This window comes from Misgurnus anguillicaudatus, chromosome 17 (assembly GCF_027580225.2).
Source record: "Misgurnus anguillicaudatus chromosome 17, ASM2758022v2, whole genome shotgun sequence".
Taxonomy (NCBI): Eukaryota; Metazoa; Chordata; class Actinopteri; order Cypriniformes; family Cobitidae; genus Misgurnus; species Misgurnus anguillicaudatus.
The window spans coordinates 8,308,760-8,336,148 of record NC_073353.2 but is presented as its reverse complement, the minus strand read 5'-3'; the positions used below and the strand labels follow the sequence as shown (position 1 = coordinate 8,336,148).

The following is a 27,389-nucleotide window of genomic DNA, read 5'->3' as shown; positions in this document are numbered from 1 at the left end:
AAACCAATCACATAGAGGGGAATCCGCATTGATTTGCAGTCAAAATCATGAACTAAAACCCATGGCGGCCGGTGACTTCTTTTTTTGAGGGCACTCAATGCGACGTTCGTCACAACATGTATGTAGCCCGTCGTGTGTGTTTTTTTTTTACAAAATATGTGTTCTGCGCATCGAGAGGTCCTGTGTGCATCGCGTGTCTTGTCGAAGTAAATGCCTGCTGCAGAAAGGGTTTGTGATGGGGGGGATGCTCACGTTTGCCAGACACTTGCATAATCTTATGCGTAATCAGAGTTTACTGTTAGGATTGTGGCCAAAACTGGTATTGCAATCACACAACTGGTGGCCAATACACAACATGTCAACATAAACATCAGTTGAGGGCTGCAACTCCACTTTTTAAATGACAATATTCTGGCCATACCACTGTTGTCAGTGATATAAGTATCGGAAATGAAAATGATTTCTTCATGTCTAGTGACATATCAGGGCCATTTTATGATTAATTGATATACATTTCTTACATACTGTTCCTTTAAGGGAGTGTCTTGCATGTATTTTGTGAATGTGAGCGTCTCTTTTATCATAAATAGTTTTGACACGTGTGCAGCGGGCACTTATTTTGACAAATAATGCATTTAATGCATTTTGGAACGAAACTCTTCATATACTAATCTAACTTTAATGCATATAATCTGTAATTACTTTAGGGAGATTTTCTAATGATGATTTTAAACTATCTTTATCTGAAACTTCCTCTTTCACAACTATTTTTTACTCTCTTATACGTGACTTTTTATGTACTGCATACAATCTAAGTTTGGAGGAAAATAAATCCTAGACCACCTGGAAGAGAAAGGAGCTTAGAGAGGTTCAAAGGCTTGCTAATAATAGTGACATGAGCTGTGGCAAGGAAACGCATTCGAGGGAGGACGGCTGTCTTTCTGATAGAGTGCAGGCCAAGCTGAAATGTGCAGGAAATTGCTGCAGAACACTGCAACTGTTCTGTAGATTATTTAAAGTGAGATCCTGTGCAGACGCTCGTGGAATACAGTTCATATAGGTTCTGCTAACTTCACGCCCTGTTTGTTCAGGTTGTTTTAATAATACGCTTTTGCTTATTTCAGTTGAGGCAAATGTGACAATCTATTTTTCAGCAGCCGTACGGAAATGTTTTTTCATTTATTTTCTATGCAAGGATTTCAAAATGTTATTTAGTAAAGATCTGAGTCTTTAACAAAACCAACACAATCTGACATATATCAGAACAAGTATCATTTCATTTAAAATGGGAATGAACTTCTCACCCAAAGATATATTAAGAAATATGTAATGTAAAACTATTCATATACATATATACATATACACACATACACACATACACACACACTCACCTAAAGGATTATTAGGAACACCATACTAATACTGTGTTTAACCCTTCAGAACTGCCTCAATTCTACGTGTCATTGATTCAACAAGGTGCTGAAAGCATTCTTTAGCAATGTTGGCCCATATTGATAGGATAGCATCTTGCAGTTGATGGAGATTTGGGGGATGCACATCCAGGACACAAAGCTCCCGTTCCTCCATATTCCAAAGATGCTCTATTGGGTTGAGATCTGTGGGGGCCATTTTAGTACAGTGAACTCATTGTCATGTTCAAGAAACCAATTTGAAATGATTCGAGCTTTGTGATATGGTGCATTATCCTGCTGGAAGTAGCCATCAGAGAATGTGTGTACTTGGTGGTCATAAAGAGATGGACATGGTAAGAAACAATGCTCAGGTAGGCCGTGGCATTTGAACGATGCCCAATTGGCATTAAGGGGCCTAAAGTGTGCCAAGAAAACATCCCCACATCATTACACCACCAGCCTGCACAGTGGTAACAAGGCATGATGGATCCATGTTCTCATTCTGATTCTACCATCTGAATGTCTCAACAGAAATCGAGACTCATCAGACCAGGCAACATTTTTCCAGTCTTCAACTGTCCAATTTTGTTGAGCTTGTGCAAATTGTATCCTCTTTTTCCTATTTGTAGTGGAGATGAGTGGTACCCGGTGGGGTCTTCTGCTGTTGTAGCCCATTTACATGAATGTTGTGCGTGTTGTGGCTTCACAAATGCTTTGCTGCATACCTTGGTTGTACTGAGTGGTTATTTCAGTCAAAGTTGCTCTTCTATCAGCTTGAATCAGTCGGCTCATTCTCCTCTGACCTCTAGCATCAACAAGGCATTTTCACCCACATGACTGCCGCATACTGGATGTTTATCCCTTTTCACACCATTCTTGTAAACCCTAGAAATGGTTGTGCGTGAAAATCCCAGTAACTGAGCAGATTGTGAAATACTCAGACCGGCCGTCAGGCACCAACAACCATGCCACACTCAAAATTGCTAAAATCACATTTCTTTCCCATTCTTCAGTTTGGAGTTCAGGAGATTGTCTTGACCAGGACCACACCCCTAAATGCATTGAAGCAACTGCCATGTTATTGGTTGATTAGATAATTGCAATAATGAAAAATTGAACAGGTTTTCCTAATAATCCTTTAGGTGATTGTAGGAATTCATCCAAAAAATGACCAATTAAATCATATACATTACCTTTACTACATTTGTCTTATGAAGCTGGAAAGTTTTGATAAACCATCAATTTTGTTAGTTTGGACAGCTTACAAGTTTGCGCTGTATAATTCAACATTACTTTCTCTACATAGAAATTGAATGGCAGTCTATATACTGCACTGCAATGTCTTTGGATTTCTTAGTCTTTATAATAAAGCTCTTCATCAAAACTATACTGAATTCCCATTGCGCACCTTTAAAAAAGACTGATGGACAACATAACCTCTAAAAAAGAAAAGATTTTCAGTTATTGTTATTGTTATGACTGCAAGGTCCAACCAATGTATCAAGTAGGCATGTTTACTTCGTTCTAGAAATACAGCAGATTGCCTGGCATGTCCTGCTGCTGGTAAGCTGTTGAATAATGACACAAAGCTGAAAAACTCATATGTCAGGCATATTAGGGCCAAGACAGGACGGTCGCAGCCAAAGGTTAAGCTGACCCATTTAATGAGCTCATTAGCGCATTTATCAGCACTTTTCAGATGGGCCATCCCTCACGCTGTTGTTTGCTTGTTTATTTTGCAATCGCCTGATAGGAAGTCACATGAAGGACAGAGCACGTCCAGTCTGTTTAACTGGCATGGCCAGGCTAGCAGGCAGCGTGCCAGTCTCACCAGTGCTGTTTAACGCTGTCTCTATCAACGTTTCTTCTGAACACAAGCCTGGTCTGTTCTCTGTGAGAGAATGAGGTCACTGTGCAGATAAGCTCAAGTGGAACAGTGACACTACAAAGGGATCAAAACACAAGTAATGTCAGAATCTATTTAAAGGGGCCAGTTCCTAAGCTACGAATATAAATGTGATACATTTAGGCAATTTCAGAAACACAAAGGCAGTGTAGAAAAAACATCTAATCTCTTAGCAGCAAATAGAGGCATAGATGAGCCAGGGGAGAGCAATTCATGTCTATTTGTTTAAATGAGAATAAAATGTTCACAGACCTTGGGAGAATTTAAGGCATGCTGTGATAAGCAGGTACTCTGTGTGAGAGCAGGAAAAGCTTAAAGGAAGATGGGTTTGAAAATGATTTTAAGATGAGCCCTCTGTGATTTTACTTTGAACATACATAATGGAGCCTCATTAAATGCACACGGTGTGTCACACTCACTCGTAGGAAGCCGTCCAACGAACCGTTCTCCATGTACTCAGTCACTATCATCACAGGTCTACCTGAGGAGAGAGAAAATTCACACACGTCTTACTTTAATCGAGAAAAGGTTTGCTAAAATTGAGCTGTGCTTTCTTAAAATTTTATCATTTGTGTCGGCAGGTTAGATGCTATGATGTACGTGATACATTTATACATATACAATACTGTGCAGAAGTCTTAAGCCACCATGCCAGAATTAAATTTGTTGTTTTTGCAATGTTATAGTGATCATATATAATTGTTTCTCAGTCTCTTTATTAGAATTCATCCAGAAAATATAAAGGAAATGTGTATGTAGTATTAAAAACTGTATAAAAATGTAAACTGATGTGTCAATTTTTTAGGGTAAACTCCCCTTCCACTTGAGCAATAGCAGGAAACTGCAGGATCTCTTAAACCTAAATAAAATTAAATCTTAATTTCTATTTTATTTCCATTTAAAAATAAATAAATAAATAAATTACATTGAACAAAATAACAACTGGTAGGGTGCTACAAATACAGGTCTTCCATTTGTTTTATACATTTGAGTGGGTTACATAACAGGTCCATTTCCACCATCGGTTTTTACATTTTTGTGCTTCCATTCTCAGGTCATGGGTCATTTTTTCCATTGCAAATATTTCCTCCATGATATTCCTCCATTGGTCCAGACTCAAGGGCTCACTTTTCAACCAGTTCCTCACTATAACTTTCTTACTTGATATCAGCATTACTTTGAATAGGTAAATGTCTTCCTCTCTAACAACATCTTTAGTAAACTGGTCTAAATACAAAGTCTAAGGGTCATTCGGTATTTTATAACCCAAAAATATTTGGGTATTTTTTCCAATTCTGTTACAGTAGATTATTAATTTCTAATTTTAAGAAATAAGACTTTTTACTTTAATCTGCTCAAGATGTGTTTAGTGCCAAGATAGGTCACACTAAACACTGACAATGCCTAAAGAAGACATTTAGTCCTGAAAAAAGTACATATTTCCTGTATTTTCTGTTTGAATCTTAATAAAATAGATTGAAAAATAAATATGGATGGACATTAAAACTTATAAAACAAAAAGTCTGGTGGTGGTGGCACCCTAAGACTTTTGCAAAGTACTGTATAATGTGCTTAGCGTGATGACTTTCAGACTTAATAATAATGTTGATTTTGTGTCATCTGATTTGAAGAAGAGGTTTATGGGTAAATGGGTTATAAAACCTGCCAACAACATTGGATTGTAAAATTATTCTAAAAGACAATTAACCACATTTATCTTTACAATTTTCACAATAGAGTATAAGGTCTTGCTGCAACTTTATTGTCACTTTACACAATGCTAAATGTACGTCAATAACAATTTATGTTATGGTATTTTTGCAGAATGTATCACACATACATTATAGCTTATTTTTTTTATCATATTTCATGCTAATTGGCTAAATGTCTCAGATTAAAGTTGATACTGTTTTTAATAGGCTACTATATCAATTGAGTCATCTTTGTATATGCATTTTATGATATGCATATTTGATAGCACTACTAATACAACAATCCAATTAAAGTCTTACAGACAATTATATACGCACCTCATGAAAATTTGAAATGCATATTTGCTTAATAGCACTATTAATTAGGGCCGGGACTCGATTAAAAAAATTAATCTAATTAATTAGAGGCTTTGTAATTAATTAATCTAAATTAATCGCATTTTAATCTCATATAAATATTTGACCTGAGAACATTAAGAAGTATTTTTACATGGATTTTTATGAATAATGACTGAATACATAAGCTTAACAAAATATTGTTTATTTTTGTTCAACCAAGTCGTTGTACCCGGAGTCGGGCTAATGTCCACGCTAGCTGCGGTATGTTTTGCATTGAGATTATACTTGAGGCTCGATGTGCTGCGGTGATATGTGAATTCCTTGTTGCATATCTTACACACAACCATGCTCTTATCGACGCTTACCAGTGATGCGCGGGTCAATGTATAAACAACCCGCCCGCAACTCGGACCGCAAAGAAAAAAATATATATATTATACCCGACCCGCTTCCTGGCCCGCATTTCTTAAAGTAGTTTGTTTAATATTGCAGGGTTCGGGACTTCTCATGTTTTGACTGTCTGTGTTCTGGTACCTATGTGCGCGGATGCCCCACCTCGCGTATAAAAACAATAAAACATAATATACTATATAGCCTATATTAAAATTAAAATATATAAAAATGTGCATAATATATTTTTTAAGTTGCACATCGTTTATAGGTTTCTTAAGTGGGATTCAGATGTGAAAAGCGCTGCATAATGTACGCGCCTTTAGTGTTACCATTGAAACTTAACTAAATTAAAAAAAATAAGAGGTGATATATAGCTTTAGCCTACATAAATGCTTATTGCTTTAATGTTGCGAGTTCCTCTTCAGCTTTTCTTGCTGTTATGTTTATAATAGTTCATTGTTCAGAGTTTATATTAATGATCATATAGTCAATTTAAAAATGTTCTTACAAACTGACTCTATTCGTTTAACTTTTTTCCTTTACCTGCCGTCGCTGTTCTCTGTGCGTGTCCTCCGTCAAAGTAGCCTATTAAAATTAATATGAAGTTGATTTTTAAAAGTCTTAAGCACACCGCAAATCAAACGTGCTGCTACAGTATGCTCTAAATGCGCGTGTAAATTTAACTTCTGGGCACTGCCAGGCTGATTTTTTGAAAAGTAAGTGATATAGGCTATACTCACTGCATGTTTTGGCATTCGGTAGCATATGCATCAATGAGATGCACGGTGTTGCTTTTAATGTTCTTTTTAATTTATATTCACAAAACCTAACAACAAAACATTGTTTATAATTACGAGACAAATTATTTGAAACGAAATTCGTTTTAAAGTAGCAAACAAAACTTAAATTAAACTCGTAATAAACTAATTAAATTGAAACAAAACAACATTACAACAATATTTAAACCCAACAATACTCAAACATTAACATATAACAGACATTAGGATACATGTTAAAATAATCTGTAGTTTGTTGGTAGACGTTTATTGGGCAAAACCTCCGTTGCAAACCTCCATTTACCAGAATAAATCATTTTTACTTTGAAATTGATGCGTTGTCACGTTAAAATCAGCTGTTCGTTTAGGTTCCGTCTACTTTTATTTACACTGCATCACAACCCCGGAGTTCTCGAACTAAAACAGGGTCTGCAGCATTTACGAATGACTCTATTAATAAGTGCGATTAAAATGCGTTAAATTGTTTAACGCGTTATTTTTTGTGTAATTAATTAATCTTAATTAACGCGTTAAAGTCCCGGCCCTACTATTAATATAACATTAATTTCACAAATATAATGAGTATTTGTACAGTTAGTAGTGCTGATATACACATCTTATGGAATTTCTATTTGATACTGCTAATGTACTTGTAATTTGTAACAATGTACACATTGTATACACTGTACACTGTAAAAAAATTCAGTAGAAATTACAATGTTATTGCAGCTGGGTTGTCGGTAACTTACCATAGATTTAAATTTATGTTATTTACTGTCAAGAGTTTGTCCAAAGTTAAATAAAGGTTAAATATTAACAAGTCTTTATCTTTACAGAATAAACCTATACAATAACAGCCTCATGCAAAGCATTCTGGGAACCAGAAATCATCATCAACCTTTTTTTGTTTTTTGCTTCAGATTTTGTTTCCCAGAATGTTTTGCTTGATGATGCTTTTTTATCTTTACTCTGTAAAGACAAAGACTTGTAAATGTTTAATGTTCATTTAACTTCGAACAAAATGTTGCCATGTAAATCACATAAATTTAAATCTACGGTAAGTTACCGGCAACCCAGCTGCAATTTCTACGGATTTTTTTTTTTATTAAACTACTGCAAGAGACATGTTATTTAAAGTTTCAAGCATTTCTAAATCTCAGCAGTATTTTTATTTATTTTACCACTATTAAACCACTATTAAAGAGCAACTTTTGTCCGATTCACATTTTTTTTATTTCCTTTGGTGTGTAGTTGTGTATTAGTACATGTTGACAGTATGCAAAAGGTACAAATGTACCCAACGTAAATCTCTTTTCTTGGACTACAACAAACCACGCGAACACATTGTATTATACCAAACACACAAAATAACGTTTTTATAGCAATGAAATAGGTGCACTTTAAGAATTATCTGGGAAGAATGTGTATAACTTTCATGAAAATAAGGCCAGGTCCTAAAACAGGCTTTCTTTAATTTATGTTAAATAAAATTTAAACTGTTTCTGATATAGCTTTCGTACGGTTCACATATGGCTGCTATAAAAGGCTGCACGTTGAGAGTCTGTTTTAAAGGGGCAACAGATCAGTTTGATGGCTACACACCACGCTTTCAACACATCACAGACATTGTCTAAAACCCATAACAAGAGCAGGGCTCTTTGTGCAGAGGGCCAACTCTTCACATGACACCTCCGACACAGTGAGGTCAGTGCTCATAACCATGACATACTATGACTGTAGGTAAATGAGCGTTTCCTGGAAGATGAAAAGAGTCTCGAGCTGAACTTGGATGGACCACAAGGTCACATGTCTTTGTCTGACAGCTTCATTCTGCCTGCTGCTTGTAAATCACAGTTTTTATCATCTGCACTTTATGTTTGACTTTTTCAAAAGCCTGTACAAAAACGAATCTTCACTAGGCTTTACAAAAAAGCCTCATGATCAGGCCCATATTGTCCATAATGTGCATGTTTTAGATTTTATATTTTATTCAGCACCCGAAAGCTTACATATACCAGTCCTATACGAATAAATGCTATTTCTGACGTGCAAATTAGTGGAGATGAGAACAACAAAAATGCTTTCTCACGAGTTTAAAGAGTCCACCTTGTTTTATTTTGTCGAAATGATACTGCCTACACTGCAAAAAAATAAAAACATAATAAATATAATATAATAATATAATATTAAACGTTTTTCGTCTTATCCAGTAAAATAAGATAGATTATTGGTGAAGTTTTCACCAACTGTTTGCCAGTCTGACACAAAACATTTCAAATTATATATAATTTTGATGTCCAGTTATATTGTCTTAATTTTGCTTCTTAAATAAAATGATCTTGACCTAAGGTCTTAAGATGTTTGTCTTCAGATGCATAAAAAAGCAGAAGAAAACAGAAGTTTTGATTATAAAAAAATCAATGCTTTTACTTATTTTCACTGCATATACACTGTAAAAAAATTCTGTAGAAATTACAATATTACTGGCAGCTGGTTACCAGTAACTTACTGTAGATTTTACATTTATGTTATTTACTTTTTTATTTACAGTTTGTTCAAAGTTAAATGAACATGAAACATTTTGAGTCTTTATCTTCTACAGTAAGTTACTGGCAACCAGTTGCATAATTACAGCTAATATTACTGTAAATTAATTAAAGTAAACCTGTGTGCAGTCATTCTATTACAGTTTAGTTCCTTTACGGTTTATCCCTCTTCTTCTACCCATACGTTTCTCATGTACACATATGATCCTAAAATCCTGCTCATAATCTTGTGTCGGTGGTCATTTTGTTTCCGTGAATTGTGAAGCAGCAATTGCAGCTCTACAAATATTATGTCTACACAGGGCCAAAATCAGCAGACTAAATGGAGTGTGACAGTCTCTGGATTATTAAGAATTAACAGGGCAGAGTTAATAAATCACATCATGTCAGAGGCACATGCCAACCTTCCCCGGCCCCTACTGCCCAAACTCTGCACACCAGACCTACTTTTAATCACACGCAAAGTGCACTTCCTCCTTAATCAGTCCCTCGCTCTATCCCACCAACATGTTTGGACCCAACTTGCAAACATTTCTAATTAAATTTTACATGATTTACATCCAAGAATAAATGCAGTATGATTTATCATCTAACAATCCAGTTTAGTTTATAAGGAATTATAGACATAAAAGGAAACTGTTTCATTCATTTTAAACTATACTAGTCAATGTTTGAAGTGAATCATTGAAATGTTTATCAAAGGGTATTGGGTATTAGTTTTAAGACAACTTTTATAAAAGGTTTTGATCCACTTAGGCTATGTCCACACGAAGCCGGTGCATTCCCTATCTGATCATTTTTTTCCTTGCTCTAAAAAAATAATCCGTAAACACGAAACCACTGAAACCGACTGAAAGCGGTGTAGTATATATGCCGGACCAGTATGGGGCGCTGTAATTCTGCCACAGATATACACTATACACGGAGAAGAAGACTTTGAGCATGCGCATAACCAACGTATGGTGTTGTCCATTATCGCTTGTTGGTCACCACAATTGCATAGAAGCAATAGATTTTGCGGTAATAAAGCTAGTAGGCTTTAGTAGCTTCTGTAGCACGAACACAATCACGTAGTCCGCCGTTATTGTTGTTGCTGTTACGTGTAACGCTTCCGACACGTGATGTGATGACGTTTTCGCTTCACAAAATATACGGATTGGCTGTACAGACGAAACCGCAAGGGTGTCGGTTTCAGATTTTTCCACTTTAGGACCTGGTTTCAAAAAATAGCGGATTCAGTCTCCCAAAACGCCGGATCCGTGTGGATGAAACGCCAATACGATAACAAATTTATACGTATGCAGTGATACGCGTCTCCGTGTGGACAGCCCCTTAAAATGTTGACTAGTGTAGAGCAGAATAAAGCCCAACGTGGTTGGGATTTTTTAAATTTTAAAGACTTAAGTAAACAATTTAATCTGATAGTTTGAGCATTTATAAATTGTTTGCATGAAATAGTTTGCCTCAATGAAACACAATACTATAATAAAAATATCTTTTTTTTTTAAGCTATGGATGGTCAAAGGACAGCATCTTTAATTTTTAAAGCTAATAAATATTAGGACTAAATATTTTTTTTAAACATACCTTACAAAAACATTACTGGTGTGCTTCTTGAGACAAAACATTGACATATATTTAAATTTTCTGGTTAAGAAATGCATTTTAGTCTGGGACTAGACTTGAACCCCATCTGGGAAACTGCATTTATATGTTTGGCAACCTGTTTGAATCAATCCATTATATTGCAATTTGTTTGTAATATTTGTGGTGGAGAAATAACACAGAATAATTGAAAAAAAGTAAGTAAGGTACCTGTAAGGTGAAATGTGATTTAAGGTTCCAGTTGATATGATGTAGTGAATCAGTATTAAAAAGCCCCCATGAGAAGAATTGTGGTATAGAGAAACTAGCATAATTTTGATCATGATATATAATAGATTGATTTAGTAAGCTTTACTGTGTAAATTGTCTCGTGCTGGACATTGGCCCAACATTACAAGAAGGAGATCAATAAAGTAGTGACTTTTCTTTGCAAGAGGTTTGCCAACCTTATGACATAAACTAATATACTATGTGGTGAAACGGCTAATGTTTAATATGAGCTATACCCAAAAGGCCAGTCGTAAAACTAACAGCTCTGAACTTATGCTGAAAAATCTAAATGTGATAAATGAACCCTCTTGCATGGATTAAACATACTGTACAGCACAGCATGGTATTAATACTGTTGTTGAATGTTATTCATACAGACACAGTGGGAAAAAAATAATTCATCTTTCACCATCTAACACGTGGAATAATATTAGAAAATGTCAAAAAATAGTTTTTGATCTAAACACTTAATACTTTATATTGTAAAGAAGTTTCTTTGGATTGCTACAGTGTTGGTGTATTAAAGCAACACTTATAACTGGCAAGTCAAGCAGGTACGGTTTAAAATGTGTTCCTCTCATTTTCCACATTTCTGTCTTTGTGTATGTAATACAGAATGAAATGATACTCACTGCGTGTGACCACACCCTCCAATCTGATGATGTTGGGGTGGTCAAACTGTCCCATAATGCTTGCTTCACTGAGGAAGTCCCGTCTTTGTTTCTCCGTGTATCCGGCTTTAAGCGTCTTGATGGCTACACATATCTCCTTCTTAGATGGTAGCTTTAATCGGCCACTGCACACCTCTCCAAACTCCCCTAGTGAGAGATAATTTAAGCACTATGACTATATTAAAACCATGTTAAATACCTCATCTTATTGCAGTTCCCTAATTTAAGAACCATATAAAACTTTTATCATCCATGAAGAAAAGATGATGATTAGGATAGTAGTAAACTTTGATTGCTATGACACAAAAACATGTGTAATGTGTTACTACTACACTCACCTAAAGGATTATTAGGAACACCATACTAGTACTGTCTTTGACCCCCTTTCACCTTCAGAACTGCCTTAATTCTACGTGGCATTGATTAAACAATGTGCTGAAAGCATTCTTTAGAAATGTTGACCCATATTGATAGGATAGCATCTTGCAGTTGATGGAGATTTGTGGGATGCACATCCAGGGCACGAAGCTCCCGTTCCACCACATCCCAAAGATGCTCTAATGGGTTGAGATCTGGTGACTGTGGGGGCCATTTTAGCACAGTGAACTCATTGTCATGTTCAAGAAATCAATTTGAAATGATTCGAGCTTTGTGACATGGTGCATTATCCTGCTGGAAGTAGCCATCATGGGTACATGGTGGTCATAAAGAGATGGACATGGTTTGAAACAATGCTCAGGTAGGCCTTGGCATTTAAACGATGCCCAATTGGCACTAAGGGGCCTAAAGTGTGCCAAGAAAACATCCCCCACACCATAATAGCACCACCAGCCTGCACAGTGGTAAAAAGGCATGATGGATCCATGTTCTCATTCTGTTTACGATAAATTCTGACTCTACCATCTGAATGTCTCAACAGAAATCGAGACTCATCAGACCAGGCAACATTTTTCCAGTCTTTAACTGTCCAATTTTGGTGAGCTCGTGCAAATTGTAGCCCATCCGCCTCAAGGTTGTGCGTGTTGTGGCTTCACAAATGCTTTGCTGCATACCTCGGTAATTTCAGTCAAAGTTGCTCTATCAGTTTGAATCAGTCGGCTCATTCTCCTCTGACCTCTAGCATCAACAAGGCATTTTCGTCCACAGGACTGCTGCATACTGGATGTTTTTCCCTTTTTACACCATTCTTTGTAAACCCTAGAAATGGTTGTGGATGAAAATCCCAGTAACTGAGCAGATTGTGAAATACTCAGACCGGCCGCCTGGCACCAACAACCATGCAAAGCTCAAAATTGCTTAAATCACCTTTCTTTCCCATTCTGACATTCAGTTTGGAGTTCAGGAGATTGTCTTGACCCTAAATGCATTGAAGCAACTGCCATGTGATTGGTTGATTAGATAATTGCATTAAAGAGAAATTGTACAGGTGTTCCTAATAATACTTTAGGTGAGTGTACATGCTTTTGCAGATAGTTTCTTTTATCAACAATTACTGAATTTAAAAATGTCAAAATAGGGTAAAGGTACATTGATAGTCATGTGTAAGACCAGCAACTTTGTTCACTGTGATTTGATTAGACATATCAGACATATACTGTAGTACAATTTACTATAAAAACACTGGCCTCAGGAACAAAAGTTTTGGTTGCCGACAATCCAACAAATATATTTCTTAAACAATTTAATTATTTATACATTTAATTAAACATTTTCATTTAATTTCATTTAATTTAGACTTTATTTCTCATCCAACAGTACTGTACAGTAAAAAAACAAATTGTGAAAAGCTCTGTAGAAATAACATTTATTTTGATTTGAGCATTTGAAAAAGGTGTAACGCCATATCTAATAAAACAGTTATGATTGCAGCAAATTATACTGTAGAATCGGTCATTAATCATTTAAAAAATCGTCGTTTCAAATTGATTTCAAGGGCAGATAGCCACACAGCCAAACATCAAAGTGCTCAGCAGATTCAGAGTTTTCTCTTTGTGTGATGTTGACAGAAAACTGGACGGACATGCACTGTTGGATGATGTCACCATGTACATGTCCAGGCTCGGACCGTGTTTTGTTTGCATAATTAGATGTGCAATTATTTTGTTTCCCAAGCGAGTTAAAAAAATTGAATGAATTCCAGGATTGATGTCTGGAAAAAGTTAGCTTAAATAATTGCAAGCTGTCTAAACAGCCTCCATGCTGGACTTGGCCATCACACACACACATGATGTTGACCATTTTAAATATCAGCCTGGTTTAATCTCCATTGATTAGTGCTCTGATAAGCTTTGCAGACAATTATAATGAACTCATAATGAATAGATTTTTAAAGAAAATACTTCTTTGTATACCTGCCAAGTGTCCGAAAGCAGTAAAAATGCAGATATACAACACAAGTGACATTTAAGCCAAAAACCTATGTAGAGTGCATAAGCCCTGACGTTTGTATGACGGCTTCACGGTGGTATATCAAAACTGAACTCTTTTTCCGCTGTATGCTGCTGCGTTGTCTGCAGAGCTATGAATCACAAGGCATTATCTTGATATGTGCTCTGCTGGTTAAGACATCAGGGATGCAGGGAAAGAACGAGCTGCGGGTGGTGAAATATAATATCCCAGCCAGAGGTGCACTCTGCTTACCCTTGCTCCTCTGCTCTAGCAGCAGGCAGTCTATTAAAGGCAGTGAGGCAGTGAGGCAGTGAGGATGAGCGCTGGGAGGGACCCTTTTCCCATCTCAAAGCCACACCACATCTCCAGCTGCGGTGCTAAATGATTCTCATTTACACCACCTGCCATGTTTCTTACAAGCGTATTTCCGTCCCATGCAGGTAACTTTGTTTTATTGCACCGAAAAACTAAAGGAAGTTGCCACATACCTGCCCCAACTACTTTGTCGATAGCGATGCAAGACGCTTCCAGCTCTTTGGCGAATTCGTGCACGGCTTGGCACGGATCTTCGTAAGTATGTGGGTCCACGTAGGGTTTGATTCCAGGCAATCTTACTGACAATACAACAAAACAGATGAGGTTTGCAAAATTCCTAAATGATAAGGCTACAAAGCTTGCAAAGCAACAAAAGAATAGTGATAAAGTTTTTGTGAAATTGGTACAATTGTGAGGGACTTCATTGTAAATTCCTTCCTGTTACCTCTGCTTCTGTGATAAATTGTAGTATACTGTTTGGACAAACATGAATGTTGTGAATGAAGAGTTTGGTTCCAAAGTTTTGGTTCCATTTGTGTTTTTTATACCAAGAAAGTGACAAGATGAAAACCACTATTTTCTGTTACAAACGTTCACATAGAATCTGCATAGCAGAAAAAATTATTTTTTCCACAAAATGCAATAAATCCATGATAAGTTTTTTCCCACAAAATGCTATATCTATTGAATCAATATATAAATGTGCATTAATCTTTGCCATGTTATATTTATTTAGTTGACTAGTGATGTACACTGATTAAAAAAATAAACATTAATGGCATTATTTAAAACTAGGGATGCACCGAAATAAAAATTCTTGGAAAAAAGAGGAAACCAAGGGCGAAAACCCGAAACCTAAAGACCGAAAGAAATTATTATGGCAATTATAATTGCATTTATGACTATCACTGTGTACTAACTTTACTAGGGGTGTGTGACGGATCACAAAACTCACGATTCGGATCACATTACAGTTTTTGAGGCACGGATCGGATTATTTTTCGGATCAACAAAAAGGGGGTGGGAAAAATCTAATAACAAATAAAGAAACTGCAAACATTTATACATTAATAAGGTCTGAAATTAGCATTAGGTACAGAAATCAAATTAAATGAATCATAACACTGTCTTTATTGTATAAATTAAATATAATTATTTTTTAGAGCTACAGAAGTGATTTTTGTCTTGGGTTGTTTGATTAACATTAATGACACAGACTTAAGTATGTTAATTGAGGTTACTGTCTCTTTAAGAAATAAGCAGAGACTGGTTTCTGACTGTAATCTATACATACACTTAAGACATAAACAAATGTTTTTATTAGAAAAAAGAATACTGTGGAGATCATTTGGTAACACTTTATTTTACGACCCGCAAAGTACCGCGTAATTAAACCGAATTTACAGTGTACCTATTTGTAACAACAGAATACATCTACAGTATGTACTTGTAGGTATAAGGGAACAATATTTTAAGTTTGGGGTAATAAGGGGGTAAGAATATATGGAAAATTATTCTCTAAGTATTTCATAACTACAGGGTACCTATTGTTATATTACGTGGTATGTATGACTTACCTCTATAATATGGTCTATGTGTAATATGTTTTTTTTTTCATATATGCTACTTACCTGATGAAGTGTATTGTATAGCCTACAGTTGATGTCTACAAGCCACGTCGGCAAATAAAATATAACACACAATAAAAATAAAAGCAACTTGTACCTCTTTGATCTGTATATGTATACAGGAGTTACCAGGTAAATCTTATATTTGCGGGCTGTAAACTAAAGTGGGGCTTATTCCCCGCTTGTTCTGTGTATTTACCAGGTAACTCTCATATTTGCGGGCTGTAAACTAAAGTGGTGCTTTGTTCACCTCTTGTTATAAATGTTATAGGGTAAATACCATAAACATAGCTACAGAATATTGTTATTTTAATTTTAAAACAACTTATTTCAAAACATCTTTAAAACACTATAATTAAGCCAACACTTAATGTTTATTATCACATAACTTTTATTTCAAATAAAAAGTCATGACAATTATTCGTTGTTTTTGCGGCTGGCTTCCTCTGTTGGTGTTCTTGTCTACTCGGATGTTGAGTTGATGTCGTCTCGCAAATGCTGTTCTGCATTAGGCTACATATAAAAAACATAAATGAAGCCCTTCAGTAAATGTTTCTTCACTGTGCCTTGACAAAGCCCTGAGTTTTCTGAGCCAGTTATAAACTTTAGGCTAATTTATGTGCTAGCTAGCTGCTACTGTTAAACTGTCTTGAAAAACATTGTATGAAATGCGTGAGTCATGTATTAACAAAACCAGTCACCTTATCCAGTATGCGGATCCTGCTGACATCACTCACAGCCGTACTCCACAGTGTAGAACGTTTTTAAAACCTCTTAAAGAAATGTCACCTCAGGATCGCGTTCCAGCAAACCTCCTGCAGACGGCCGCGCGCTCTACACCTGCGCAGTAGCCTACGCATGTAGTCTTCTTTTGCTTTAGCGGGAGCTGATATCTGCTGTTGTTTCATTCTGGTTTGCCATTGCATAAATTATATTTGGCTAAAATACTTGTGTTTACACATGTTGCAAAGTTTTATTCTACCAATGATAACACCTATTAAAAATAAACAAATAGCGTGCTGCTTAATTTTTATTGTACATACCTTAAAAAAAAAAGATAACCACATTAAATCAGTTGGACTTTTGTTATTAAAAGCAAGTAATATAGGCTACTAAAATAAAAGTGATGTGCTGTTATATTTATTTGCCGATGTGGCTTGTAGACATCGACTGTATACAACATTCAGTAGTCAATATTAAAAATTCACAATAAAATAAAATAAAAAAATAAAACATAATTTCCCCATAGACTTGTCTAAGTCATACATAACACGTAATATTACAATAGGTACCATGTAGTTATAAAATATAAATAATTTATAATTCTTCATATTCTTCCCCCCTTATTACCCCAAACTTAAAATATTATTCCCTTATACCTACAAGTACGTACTGTAGAGGTACCCTGTTGTTACAAATAGGTACGCTGTAAATTCGGTTTAATTACCCGGTACTTTGCGGGTCGTAAAATAAAGTGTTACCGATCATTTTGTTTATATGTGCCCTGTCAATAACAGAAAGATTTTATGTTCGCTTGTTTGCGTCTCTCTCGTGTGTGCACTATTAAGGGCACTTAAACACGCGCGCACACAGAGACCGAGGGCGAATCCCAAACAGCGCAGCATAAACAGTCGCTCCACATAAAAACGTTATGTTGTTTTTCATTGCTTTATTCGCAAAATGTATGTTAATGGACTACAGTATGAGAAACATTAGTGCGACTCTATCTAAAGTTTACACACCAAGAGTTCTGATCTTTGAAGGGCATACTGTGATGATCACGTCTGGACCGGACACATTCAAACGCATGTTCCTTTGTGCGTACAGAAAGCTGCTCACTTTAGCGCCTTTTTGCGGTTAAATACATCCACACTGCAGACATTTTGATTCAGACAAGCACGTGCAGGCCGCGGTTTCTGTTTGCGTCATCACAACATTTCGGCCTTATTGTTTCGGTGATAAAAGTCTTTCAAACGAAAACCGAAAATGCTCTTTTGGGCCATTTTTGGCCGAAAATTTTTGGTGGCCAAATATTCGATGCATCCCTAGTCAAAACACTTACATTGTCATATTAACTCTTTCGCCGCCATTGACGAGATATCTCGTCAATCAAGAGAAAACGCTTCCCTGCCAATGACGAGTATTTCCGGCTTTCCAGGTGGCGCCCTTCCGCAACTTTTCAAGTATTGCCCTATGGCAAGCAGCTGCATGTCTGTGTATGTTTTAAAGATCGCTCTGAATGGGATCTCTATGAAAAGTCTGTCACAAAAATGGAATTATCTCTGCTTTTTGCTCAAAATGTGGTGTTTTTGCAGAAAGCTGATTAGCCTACAAAAGAACTACTGAAGGTAGGATGAAACGTTTTTTTTTTTTTTTTTGAAAGCAGAGGGTCTGTTCTTTTAATTCATATATTGTATGTTTATATATTTAAAGAAGAACATTTTCTGGAAGGCATTCAACTTTTGTTAAAATCATGAAAAACGCTGGCGCTGGCTGGCAACTTTTTTTAAAAACGCTGTCGGCGAAAGAGTTAAGAACACTGTCATTGCTGCTGTCATCCTTAGGACGTCGTCGCTGAAGTTTTTTGACAGCGATCAGCTGTAAAATGTTTTGGTCCTGCTCAATTTTCATTGACTTCGAGTAAAATAATGGAAAGTTTTATTATTAGTAAATTATTAGATTTTGATGCCTTACATTTCTTTCCTGCTACAGAGTGTCATCAAAGTATTATTTTGTTTTTGTTTGTTCAAAGTAGATAAGGAAAACTATAGGATTCCTTGTGTATTTAGCGCGCCGCCATTGTTGTTTACAATGCATGAAATGGTGCGCTGTGATTTGTTGAGCGGATTTATTGAATTCTGCAGAGAAGGAGGACTGCCGTTTATCGCGTTTTGGGAGAAAAGATTACAGAATAATACGGTGGATATCAGATTTTTGCGTAAAATTTAAAACTTGCTTTACAATACTAGATACAACACTGATTTTGGTGGCAACTATTTTTTTTTAAATGGCATTTATCGCGTTTGGGAACCAAACTCTTCAAATATTTATGCACATGATTGGGTTCTTGCACAAGACATTTAAAAAAAATACACTTTTTCATTTTATTTCATAAACTATATGGGATGGATATTAGCATCACAAATGCTTGCAAGACTAAGGAATTATTGAGATGTATACTCACAGTGACTATTGCCAAAGGGCAGTCTCTTTTCTTCCGGATGTTTAGACTTGCTATATCTACAGAACCTGTCGATTTAAATAATGAGAAGCTTTAATTATAGTTCAGTTTTCTTTAAATTAAGCACAAAGAGGCTAAAACCTGAACAGACTCAAGTCAGAGCCAGGAACAACATAACTGTTTTGCTTTGCTATGAAGCATAACAGTATTCTGGGGTCTTTATATAAGCCGTGCAATCTGCCAAGATCAGCCGGTTTGCATGATACAACACTTTTCTGTTACATACAGCAAATAAGGCCAGGAAATACAATTCAGATTTTGCCAAGTGTAAACGTATATAAAGACTACTGACATAAGGGGGGACATTTTCATACTTCATACTTATACATCTAGTTGGAGATCAACAGTCTATGAATAGATTTGAGACAGGAAAGTGACAGGTTTAAGAAGAGCAGACTTAAACCACTCCATTACAGCTGCTTGAGTGACAGACAGACCTGCTTATCACAATGTAGATCAGTACAGTGAGCAGGATGATGGCCACAGCAGACGAGACAGCGATCAGCAATACCTGACTGTTCTCACTGGAGATAGAAAAAGCTGGCGAGAGAGAGAGAGAGAGAGAGAGAGAGAGAGAGAGAGAATTTATTAATTTATTTAATTGATTAAAAATTCCACTTTCAGGCGTTTATTGCATAAATTAGGAGGTGAACAATAGAAGAAACAACTCTTTGTTTTTCATTTCACACTAACTATGCAGTCGAGACACAGACTGTATACTGCTGATCTCAGATCACCTGTGGAGAGCCACTCAAGGTTTCATTGCATTACATGACTGTGCATTGATTTCCTATAAATGTTTCATTAGATAAAAAGCCCTTCAGCAGTGCCACTCCACACTTTGGAGTTTACGGTATATAAAACGCTCACTCTGCAGACAACAGCTGGCGTCACGAGATGAAAGATACAGTCTGCGTCTTTTTAACCGAGTGTTTTATACTGTCCGAATAAATTGCGAGGCAAGTCTGTGTCTACAGTATATTCGCTGTTTCTGCAAAGGTTGTTCGTTGTTTAGCACAGATGTAAACTGAACGAATGCAGTGTATGGTGAGTGAAGGAGAATGTAACTTTAAATGAAAAGCAGAATGCTGGCATACGGCTTGACAGATGAAAAGTATGTTAAAGTATTCTTACAGTCTGGGCTGGTCTCAAACTCAAATTTGCGACTGCTATGGCCGTAACCAGCGGCGGTGCGAGCTCTGATCTGCAGCAGGTACATGGTGTCAGGTTTTAATCCATTCAGTGTTACGTTCGTTCCCTTTGACCTCAGAATGGTGTAGCTGGTTTCTTGCTCCTGCTTTAGGATAAAAGGAAGATACATGGATGTTAGCTTCAGCATAGCTGTAACGTTTGTGTTATTACCTTGAATCCCAATATTAGCCAAAATGCAAAACACCTTAGATACAAAAAACCCTCACTTTATAATATTTGGGTTGTAATGTAAGTTACATCCATGATTCTGATTGGCTTGAAGGTGTGCAAGAAAATTGTTTATACCACAGGGCTGTAAAAGGGGAGAAAAATTTAAATTTAAATTTCACATGCTTGCAGAGAATTGTTTACCAAAACTAAGTTACTGGATTTTACATTTTCTAGGTTGATAGGCTGACTCAGTTATAGCACTTGAACATGGAAAAAGTCAGATTTTCATGGTATGTCCATTTAAATACTAAAACATTCTACGGGTGTGCATTATTGTTCAGTCAATGCACACCAATCAAGTAGTTCCAGGTATGTTGATGTTATGCTGCGTTCAGACCAGCCACGGTAGAGGCGTAAAGCGCAAGTGATTCCAATTGTAAGTCAATGTAAAGACGCGTTGACGCACGTTTGGAGATCTCGCGGCGCGAATGATGCGTTTAGCGTGGTAGACGCAATTCCGCCTTATTTGCGCGTGTAGTTTGCACGAATGCCGCAAATTGAAATTGAAATGTGAACTTTGTCGGAAAAACGCGCCGCATTAACCAATCAGGAGCTTGCTCTAGTAGTGACGTGATTACAGGAAGCGAGCAGAGTCGCAGAAGACCCTCCCATGACGAAAATTTCCACGTGAATGTTTCGATGACTAGAATTTCACGAATGAAGCAAGTAAATTCAAAATGGTCAAGCGGCAAACTCGACGCGGTAGACGTGACTTTGACAACCCAAAGGTGGCTGGTGTGAACCCACGGTTACAGTTCTATATCACTACGCCAAGTTTAACTCTTTCCCCGCAGGCATTTTTATAAAAGCTTGCCAGCCAGCGCCAGCATTTTTCATGATTTTCAGAAAAGTTGAATGCCTTCCAGAAAATGTTCTTCTTTATATATCGTCGCTGTCCGATGAAAACCACGTATGTCCATTTTGCCGATTTTGAGATTTTTCGACCGATTGAATGTCCAGGTTCATTTCTGTATACAGTATGCTTTACATATCTAAATGGAAAATGAAAAGTTGTGAAATCATGTCATCTGATTTTCACGTATATCCATTTGGTGTCAAAGCTGTCAGTCACGCAGTGTATCTCCCACCCTGTGTAAGCATCTCGCCGGTCTCGTGAAGTTTCATCGAAGTTTAGCACTGGATAGCCAAATAAACATATACTGGTGAGACAATGACTTTCCTTCATCGAGGTGAACGTTTTCCCCCTGACGCCAGACGTACATCTAGGAGTGACAGGCAGGACTGTGCAAACAAAGTATCTGTCTAGCATTACCATGTCAGTGTATTGATTCATTGACCCTTCATAGTTTGCAAGAGACATTTAATAAATATATAATAAATATTAGTAAATAAACTAAGCGTATTTAATAAACTAAGACGTAGGCTATTTAATAAACTGAGCGTATTCATCTGTCAATATGAAACGCGACCTGGCCATTCTTATTAATGATCGAAAGAGCGCGTATTGAGCACAGTTACTGTGAAATATGCACGTTTGTCCATTTAAACTCAATTTTGGTCAAATGTGGATTATATCATTACACTGGCAGGAATATGGTTGCCGTACCAAGTATGACAACGCTACATTCCACTGCTTTTGAAATACTGTGTTTTTTCACTTCCTGAAAAGTAACCGTTTTGGACATACGTGAGTATCATCGGGCAGCAACGATATATTCATACAATATATCAAATGAAAGAACAGACCCTCTGCTTACAAACAAATAAAAAACCTGTTTAATCCCACCTTATTATTTCTCTTTTTATCACCTCTCAAATATGGGTAGGTTTCTTTAAAAACACCAAAAGCTGAGATAATTCGATTTTTGTGACTTTTGAGAGAAGTGTTTTCTCTTAATTGTCGAGTTGACTTGTCAATGGCGGAGAAATAGTTATCTGAAATAACATTTATTTAATTTCAACAAACGGAGGCTTTAGACGAGACGCTTAAGACAATAGTCAGCATTAAGGACAAAATCTGTCAAATGTCTTAAAGTCATCTGAACAATGCCTTATAGTCTGGTATAGGCGGGATAATTGACTCTGATCTGTTGAATAATGCGAAAATAATGTAACTGCGCTTTGCGTCATGGCCGCATTACCACCTTGGGTGTGCATTATTTTCAAATAATTCAATGCCCATCATCAATTATTCCTTACTTAACCTTCCCTTCATTGTTAACTACTGTACTGTATGTGTGTGAAAACGACATACTTTTTAAGAACATCTAAGGGAGCCTGGGCCACTGCCAACTCATCTTAATAAACTGCCACCTTCTTTTCACATTTTGTGGCTTACTGTGGTACCATGATCCTCTTTACGAAAAACTGAGCCTGGATTTATGAGCCTCTGCCTTTAAAGCATTGTTTCCAGATGTGTTTCTGACTGGAGAAAAGACAGAAGTGAAATGAGGGAAAGTTGAGGTTTCAGTTGTTCCCACAAACAGCAGAATAACTCATTTGCCAGCAATGTTCTGCGCATTCTGGAGTATATTCAAAACTTAATTCGTATTTTGCTCCATGACTGACCTCCAAGTATAGCTAATTTGTCCACGCTGTTATGTAGATATTGAATTACTTCACAAGTAATTAATGGCAAATGAGATTTGAGAGAATCTTTTTAAGGGTGGGCTAAAATGTAACAGATTAAGCTTGATTGGGTTTCATGTCAAGATTACACATACTAATAGGATTTGTAATGTACCATAATCATCAGATGCTGTTAGATGAGAGAGGTGTAGTGGTGGTGTGCAGTTACATATACAGTTTATCCACTGATTAAATTGAAATAAAACAGGAACGAACGCACAGCTGCTTTAAGAACAATGTGCAGTATTATATTAGAAGAACATAATATATACAGTATTTCTAATAATATAAATATAAACTTATGCAAATCCCTACAGTGCACATTCCATCGTTCAATTATATTTTACGGTAATAGACTTTTTGGCAAACAACAAACTTTCCCAAATTATGTTGCCGTCATGCAATGTCAAAATAATTATATTTATGAGATAAGTGCAGATGACTACAACTTAATGTGGAATTACTTGGATTTTATTCAAGCACTGATTTTAAGAGTTTGGGTTATTGTCAAATTCGTACGGGTGGGACCTGTCAGATGATGTCACAGGGGGGCCATCCGTTTGCACTTTGAAGTTAAAATGAGATGGTTACACACAGCAGATTTTTCCAATTTTGATTAGAAATGAGACACTCATCCACAACAAATGCATTTCTAGCGTGCCTGAAAAAACTATAAATGGCGCCATGCAGGACAAACACTCAAATTTTGTCCGTCACAGTTCTGTAAATGCAATGGGACATTGACTGACACAATCTATCATGGAAAGAAACATGCATATGATAAAGTGAAAGCCGGTGACTAATGCAAACATCACATTTTATCTGGGTCTTATCACAATCGTTGCTGCTGCTCTCCAGAAGAAAGAGTCGAAACCATTTAAAATCTAAGATTTGAAATGCACAAGCCACAAATGGAGGGCATCAGGTTTTATGTTTCAAGGAGTCCTCTAGTCTAAATTCATTCTTGATGTCTGTCTGGGAAGATGAAACTAATACCTTGCATCGTATTGTAGGCGTCTTTGTCTGAGTCATAAATCTTTTTGCAAGTTGTCACTGTTCACTGCACACAACATCATGCGATCAGCTGGAAATCACATACAGGTGTGTCTAAAGTTTTCCAGGGAAAAATATTCCTACCATATGTCCCAGAACAGCATCAGCAACCTCGTGGCTCAGGGGTTTGACAAGGCATGCAATTGTTACTTTTCGACAAGTACGCTATTGGTGGAACTTAATATGCTTGTCATGTTCTGCTTTGACAGTCTAAATATTGCAATCTGGGCTTACCGCCTTCTCTTCGCTACAGAAGAAATTTTGTAAATATGAAATGGCTTTCCCAAAACATTCTTTCAGTTGAAGCTTACGGAGAAATAAACATTCTCAAATACGGTCTTAGATCAATATGATAAACAGACAAAATAATTGCAAGTGTGTGCCAGCCCAACAGCTTAGTAACTCCAATTTCAATTTTTTGGCTTAAAGAGGTGAATGACCGTGAAGCTCTAAGGGAAATTTGCTTACGATTTTAGATCAATGGGGTACCGTATGTCCCAAAAATTTTGGGGGACCCTGGCTATGCTTGATGAAAGTTGATTAGGAAACAAAAATCAACAGAGGAACTAGATTTTTTGTTAAAGGGGAACCTTGTGGCACCCAGGGTCAAATAAAACATGGTTCAAGTCTCCTCCTGGTTAAAGATTTGGGCTTCACTGATCACATATCACAAAGGTCTTCTGTGGAAAGCACAGTACCGCACTGAATCTTACGACAACACTTTTATGCAATAACAATGCCTGCATTATAAGAAATAAATTGAGGAAGGAAGGGAAGTTTTTCCTCAGAAGGTCAGCTAATAAAGTCTGCAAAAACAATTCAGCAAAACATGAAAAGCTCCCAGCTTTCTTGGGGTGATTAAAACTGTCTTAACTGCTAACTTGGTAATAAATATTCAGCTCATACCGCAGCTAAACAATTTCAGAAAGTTTTTATGTTTGGTGCTATTTAAATCTGAGGAACAATCACTTGCGGTACTAAACCCTGTGATGACAGAAACAGGGTATGATCTTTGTATCTGGAAAGATCCTGAAGCAAACGATACCCACTTTGGAAGTTATTCTAAGAGTCCTGTCAAAATGATTTAACAGCAAATGCAAATGTAAATAATTATGGAAAGCTTTGGAATGTTCAGTAGGGCTGGGCGAAACATAATAATAACATTCACAATGTAGTTTGCCGTCTGAATAATTAATACTATAAATGGTGCAGTGATTTGAATTTGTTAGTATAATTGATGCTTAGATTTTCAGAAGACCTTTTAATGCTCGCTGCTTGTTATGCAACTATAAAGACAGATATTTTTAATACTCTTTTTGATTCTGAAAAATAAAAACAATTAAATAATATTCCTTTCTTCTAAAAACAAATTATCACTCCAAACTTTGGCAAGGTACTTCAATGCTTACAGTTATTTGCCTTAGATGCATTTACTTTGTTGCATCCATAAAAGTAAAGTGATTTATAAATAGTTGTAGCTTTAAATATATTTTATTTTAAATATATGTTTTACAGGAGTAGCCCACCTCTTAAAAGGGCATTGTACTACAGACTAGAGGTCTTCACGGGTCCACTTTAGGGTGGCCATTCGTGCCAGTTCCGCCGGACACATCCCGAACATGTTTTTGGGTGCGTTCTCCGGAAGTCGCGTTGGTCGACCACATACGTCATCAAGGTGTTTAATATTTCGGGTTTAATTTCAGAAAAGCAACCGTTACATTTCAAGGTAAGAATGAAACCACAATGATCGTATGTCTTAAAAGAAATAAATCTTACTTTTTTAATGTATTTGAACTGAAATGTGAGAACCTCGATGACGTATGCGGTCGAGCAACGCGACTTGAACCGAAACATGTTCGAGACGTGTCCGGCGGAACTGGCACGAATGGCCACCCTAGTCCACTTAGATCCGAAAACCTGAGGTCCGACCCAAGACTCGATCGGGTAAGGGTCTAAAAGTTTCACGTTTGCCTTATTCATGTCGGGTTCAGGTACAGTATAAAGTGATTCGAGTCATTTCGGGTCGGGTACATTTCTTTGAACCCGAGAAGACCTCTACTACAGACGATTATTTCTGACCATGTATAGACACAGAGTTGACTTTTTTCATGTTTAAGTGCAGTAACTTAGGTTTGGTAAACCATTCTCTGCAAGCATGTGAAAAAATTGCTAATTGAAATTTTACTCCCCTTGTGATGTCAGAAGGGGATAATACAGCCCCTTAATCTGCACTATCCAACCATGGCACTGCCATTTAGTGCAGAGATCAGAGCATTTGCCTTAAAAATTACACACCTAAAAACGACACATTTTTGCTCACACCTACAAAGTGGCAATTTTAACATGCTATAATAAATTACCTGTGGGGTATTTTGAGCTTAAACTTCACATACGTATCTTAAAAAAGTCTTGTGAAATGTCCCCTTTAAACGCGGATGAAAGCGCCAGGTGGACGCTGACTGATGCCAGCTTTTTTCAGCTAAAAACCACAGAGTGCCAGCACCCAGCGTGGATAAACCCGCCAGCTGCTGCCATTTTTGAAAAGTGCAGCGCTTCCATTGGAAACAATTGAAAGTATATGCTGTACGCCAGCATAAACACATTGGTGTGCACGGCCCCTTACTGTAAAAGTTTTAAGAAAATGACACAAGAAAGAATGGACAGGTCGTGGCTGAAGAGAAATAATTATGCTGAGATTTTTTTTAAATGGGCAAGCATGGGCTTGAACAACATTTGCGACCTAATAGACATATGGTGTATAGATCAGTGCATCCACTCAGCCCTGTTATTACAAAACCAAGGCTGAGATGATTTGCCACTTTCACAGACTGTTAAGAAGGTGATGACCTGGTCAGTAAGTAATATTCCCAAAGGTGTGTGCAAACTTCTCCACATGTCTGTTGGTTTTTAAGTACAACGATGTTAAGAAAATATGGTGCAGATTAATTTGGTAAATAGAGATCATATCCTAAAGCACTGCTTTTAAGCATATGGAAGCCCACAGAAAGCACACATTATTGTTATCTAATATTATCATAAGACCACAGCTTGTTTTCTTGCAGTGCCAGTCTGAATAAAACACAATATCTTGTGTTTAGTGTATATAATAAAACCACACAAATG

General features: G+C 36.8%; 1 protein-coding gene across 2 annotated transcripts in view; it reads right to left on the bottom strand.

The window, feature by feature from the left end:
* epha3 (eph receptor A3) overlaps window positions 1-27,389 on the bottom strand; it is a 155,415-nt gene that overhangs the window by 31,190 nt on the left and 96,836 nt on the right. For both annotated transcript variants that reach the window (XM_073854918.1, XM_073854919.1), the window contains exons 7-12: window positions 20,337-20,499; window positions 19,640-19,742; window positions 19,146-19,210; window positions 14,507-14,632; window positions 11,592-11,777; window positions 3,738-3,799 (exon numbers count right to left, since the gene is read on the bottom strand). In XM_073854918.1, the coding sequence (XP_073711019.1) occupies window positions 3,738-3,799; window positions 11,592-11,777; window positions 14,507-14,632; window positions 19,146-19,210; window positions 19,640-19,742; window positions 20,337-20,499 (705 nt within the window). The remainder of the gene's footprint in view (window positions 1-3,737; window positions 3,800-11,591; window positions 11,778-14,506; window positions 14,633-19,145; window positions 19,211-19,639; window positions 19,743-20,336; window positions 20,500-27,389) is intronic.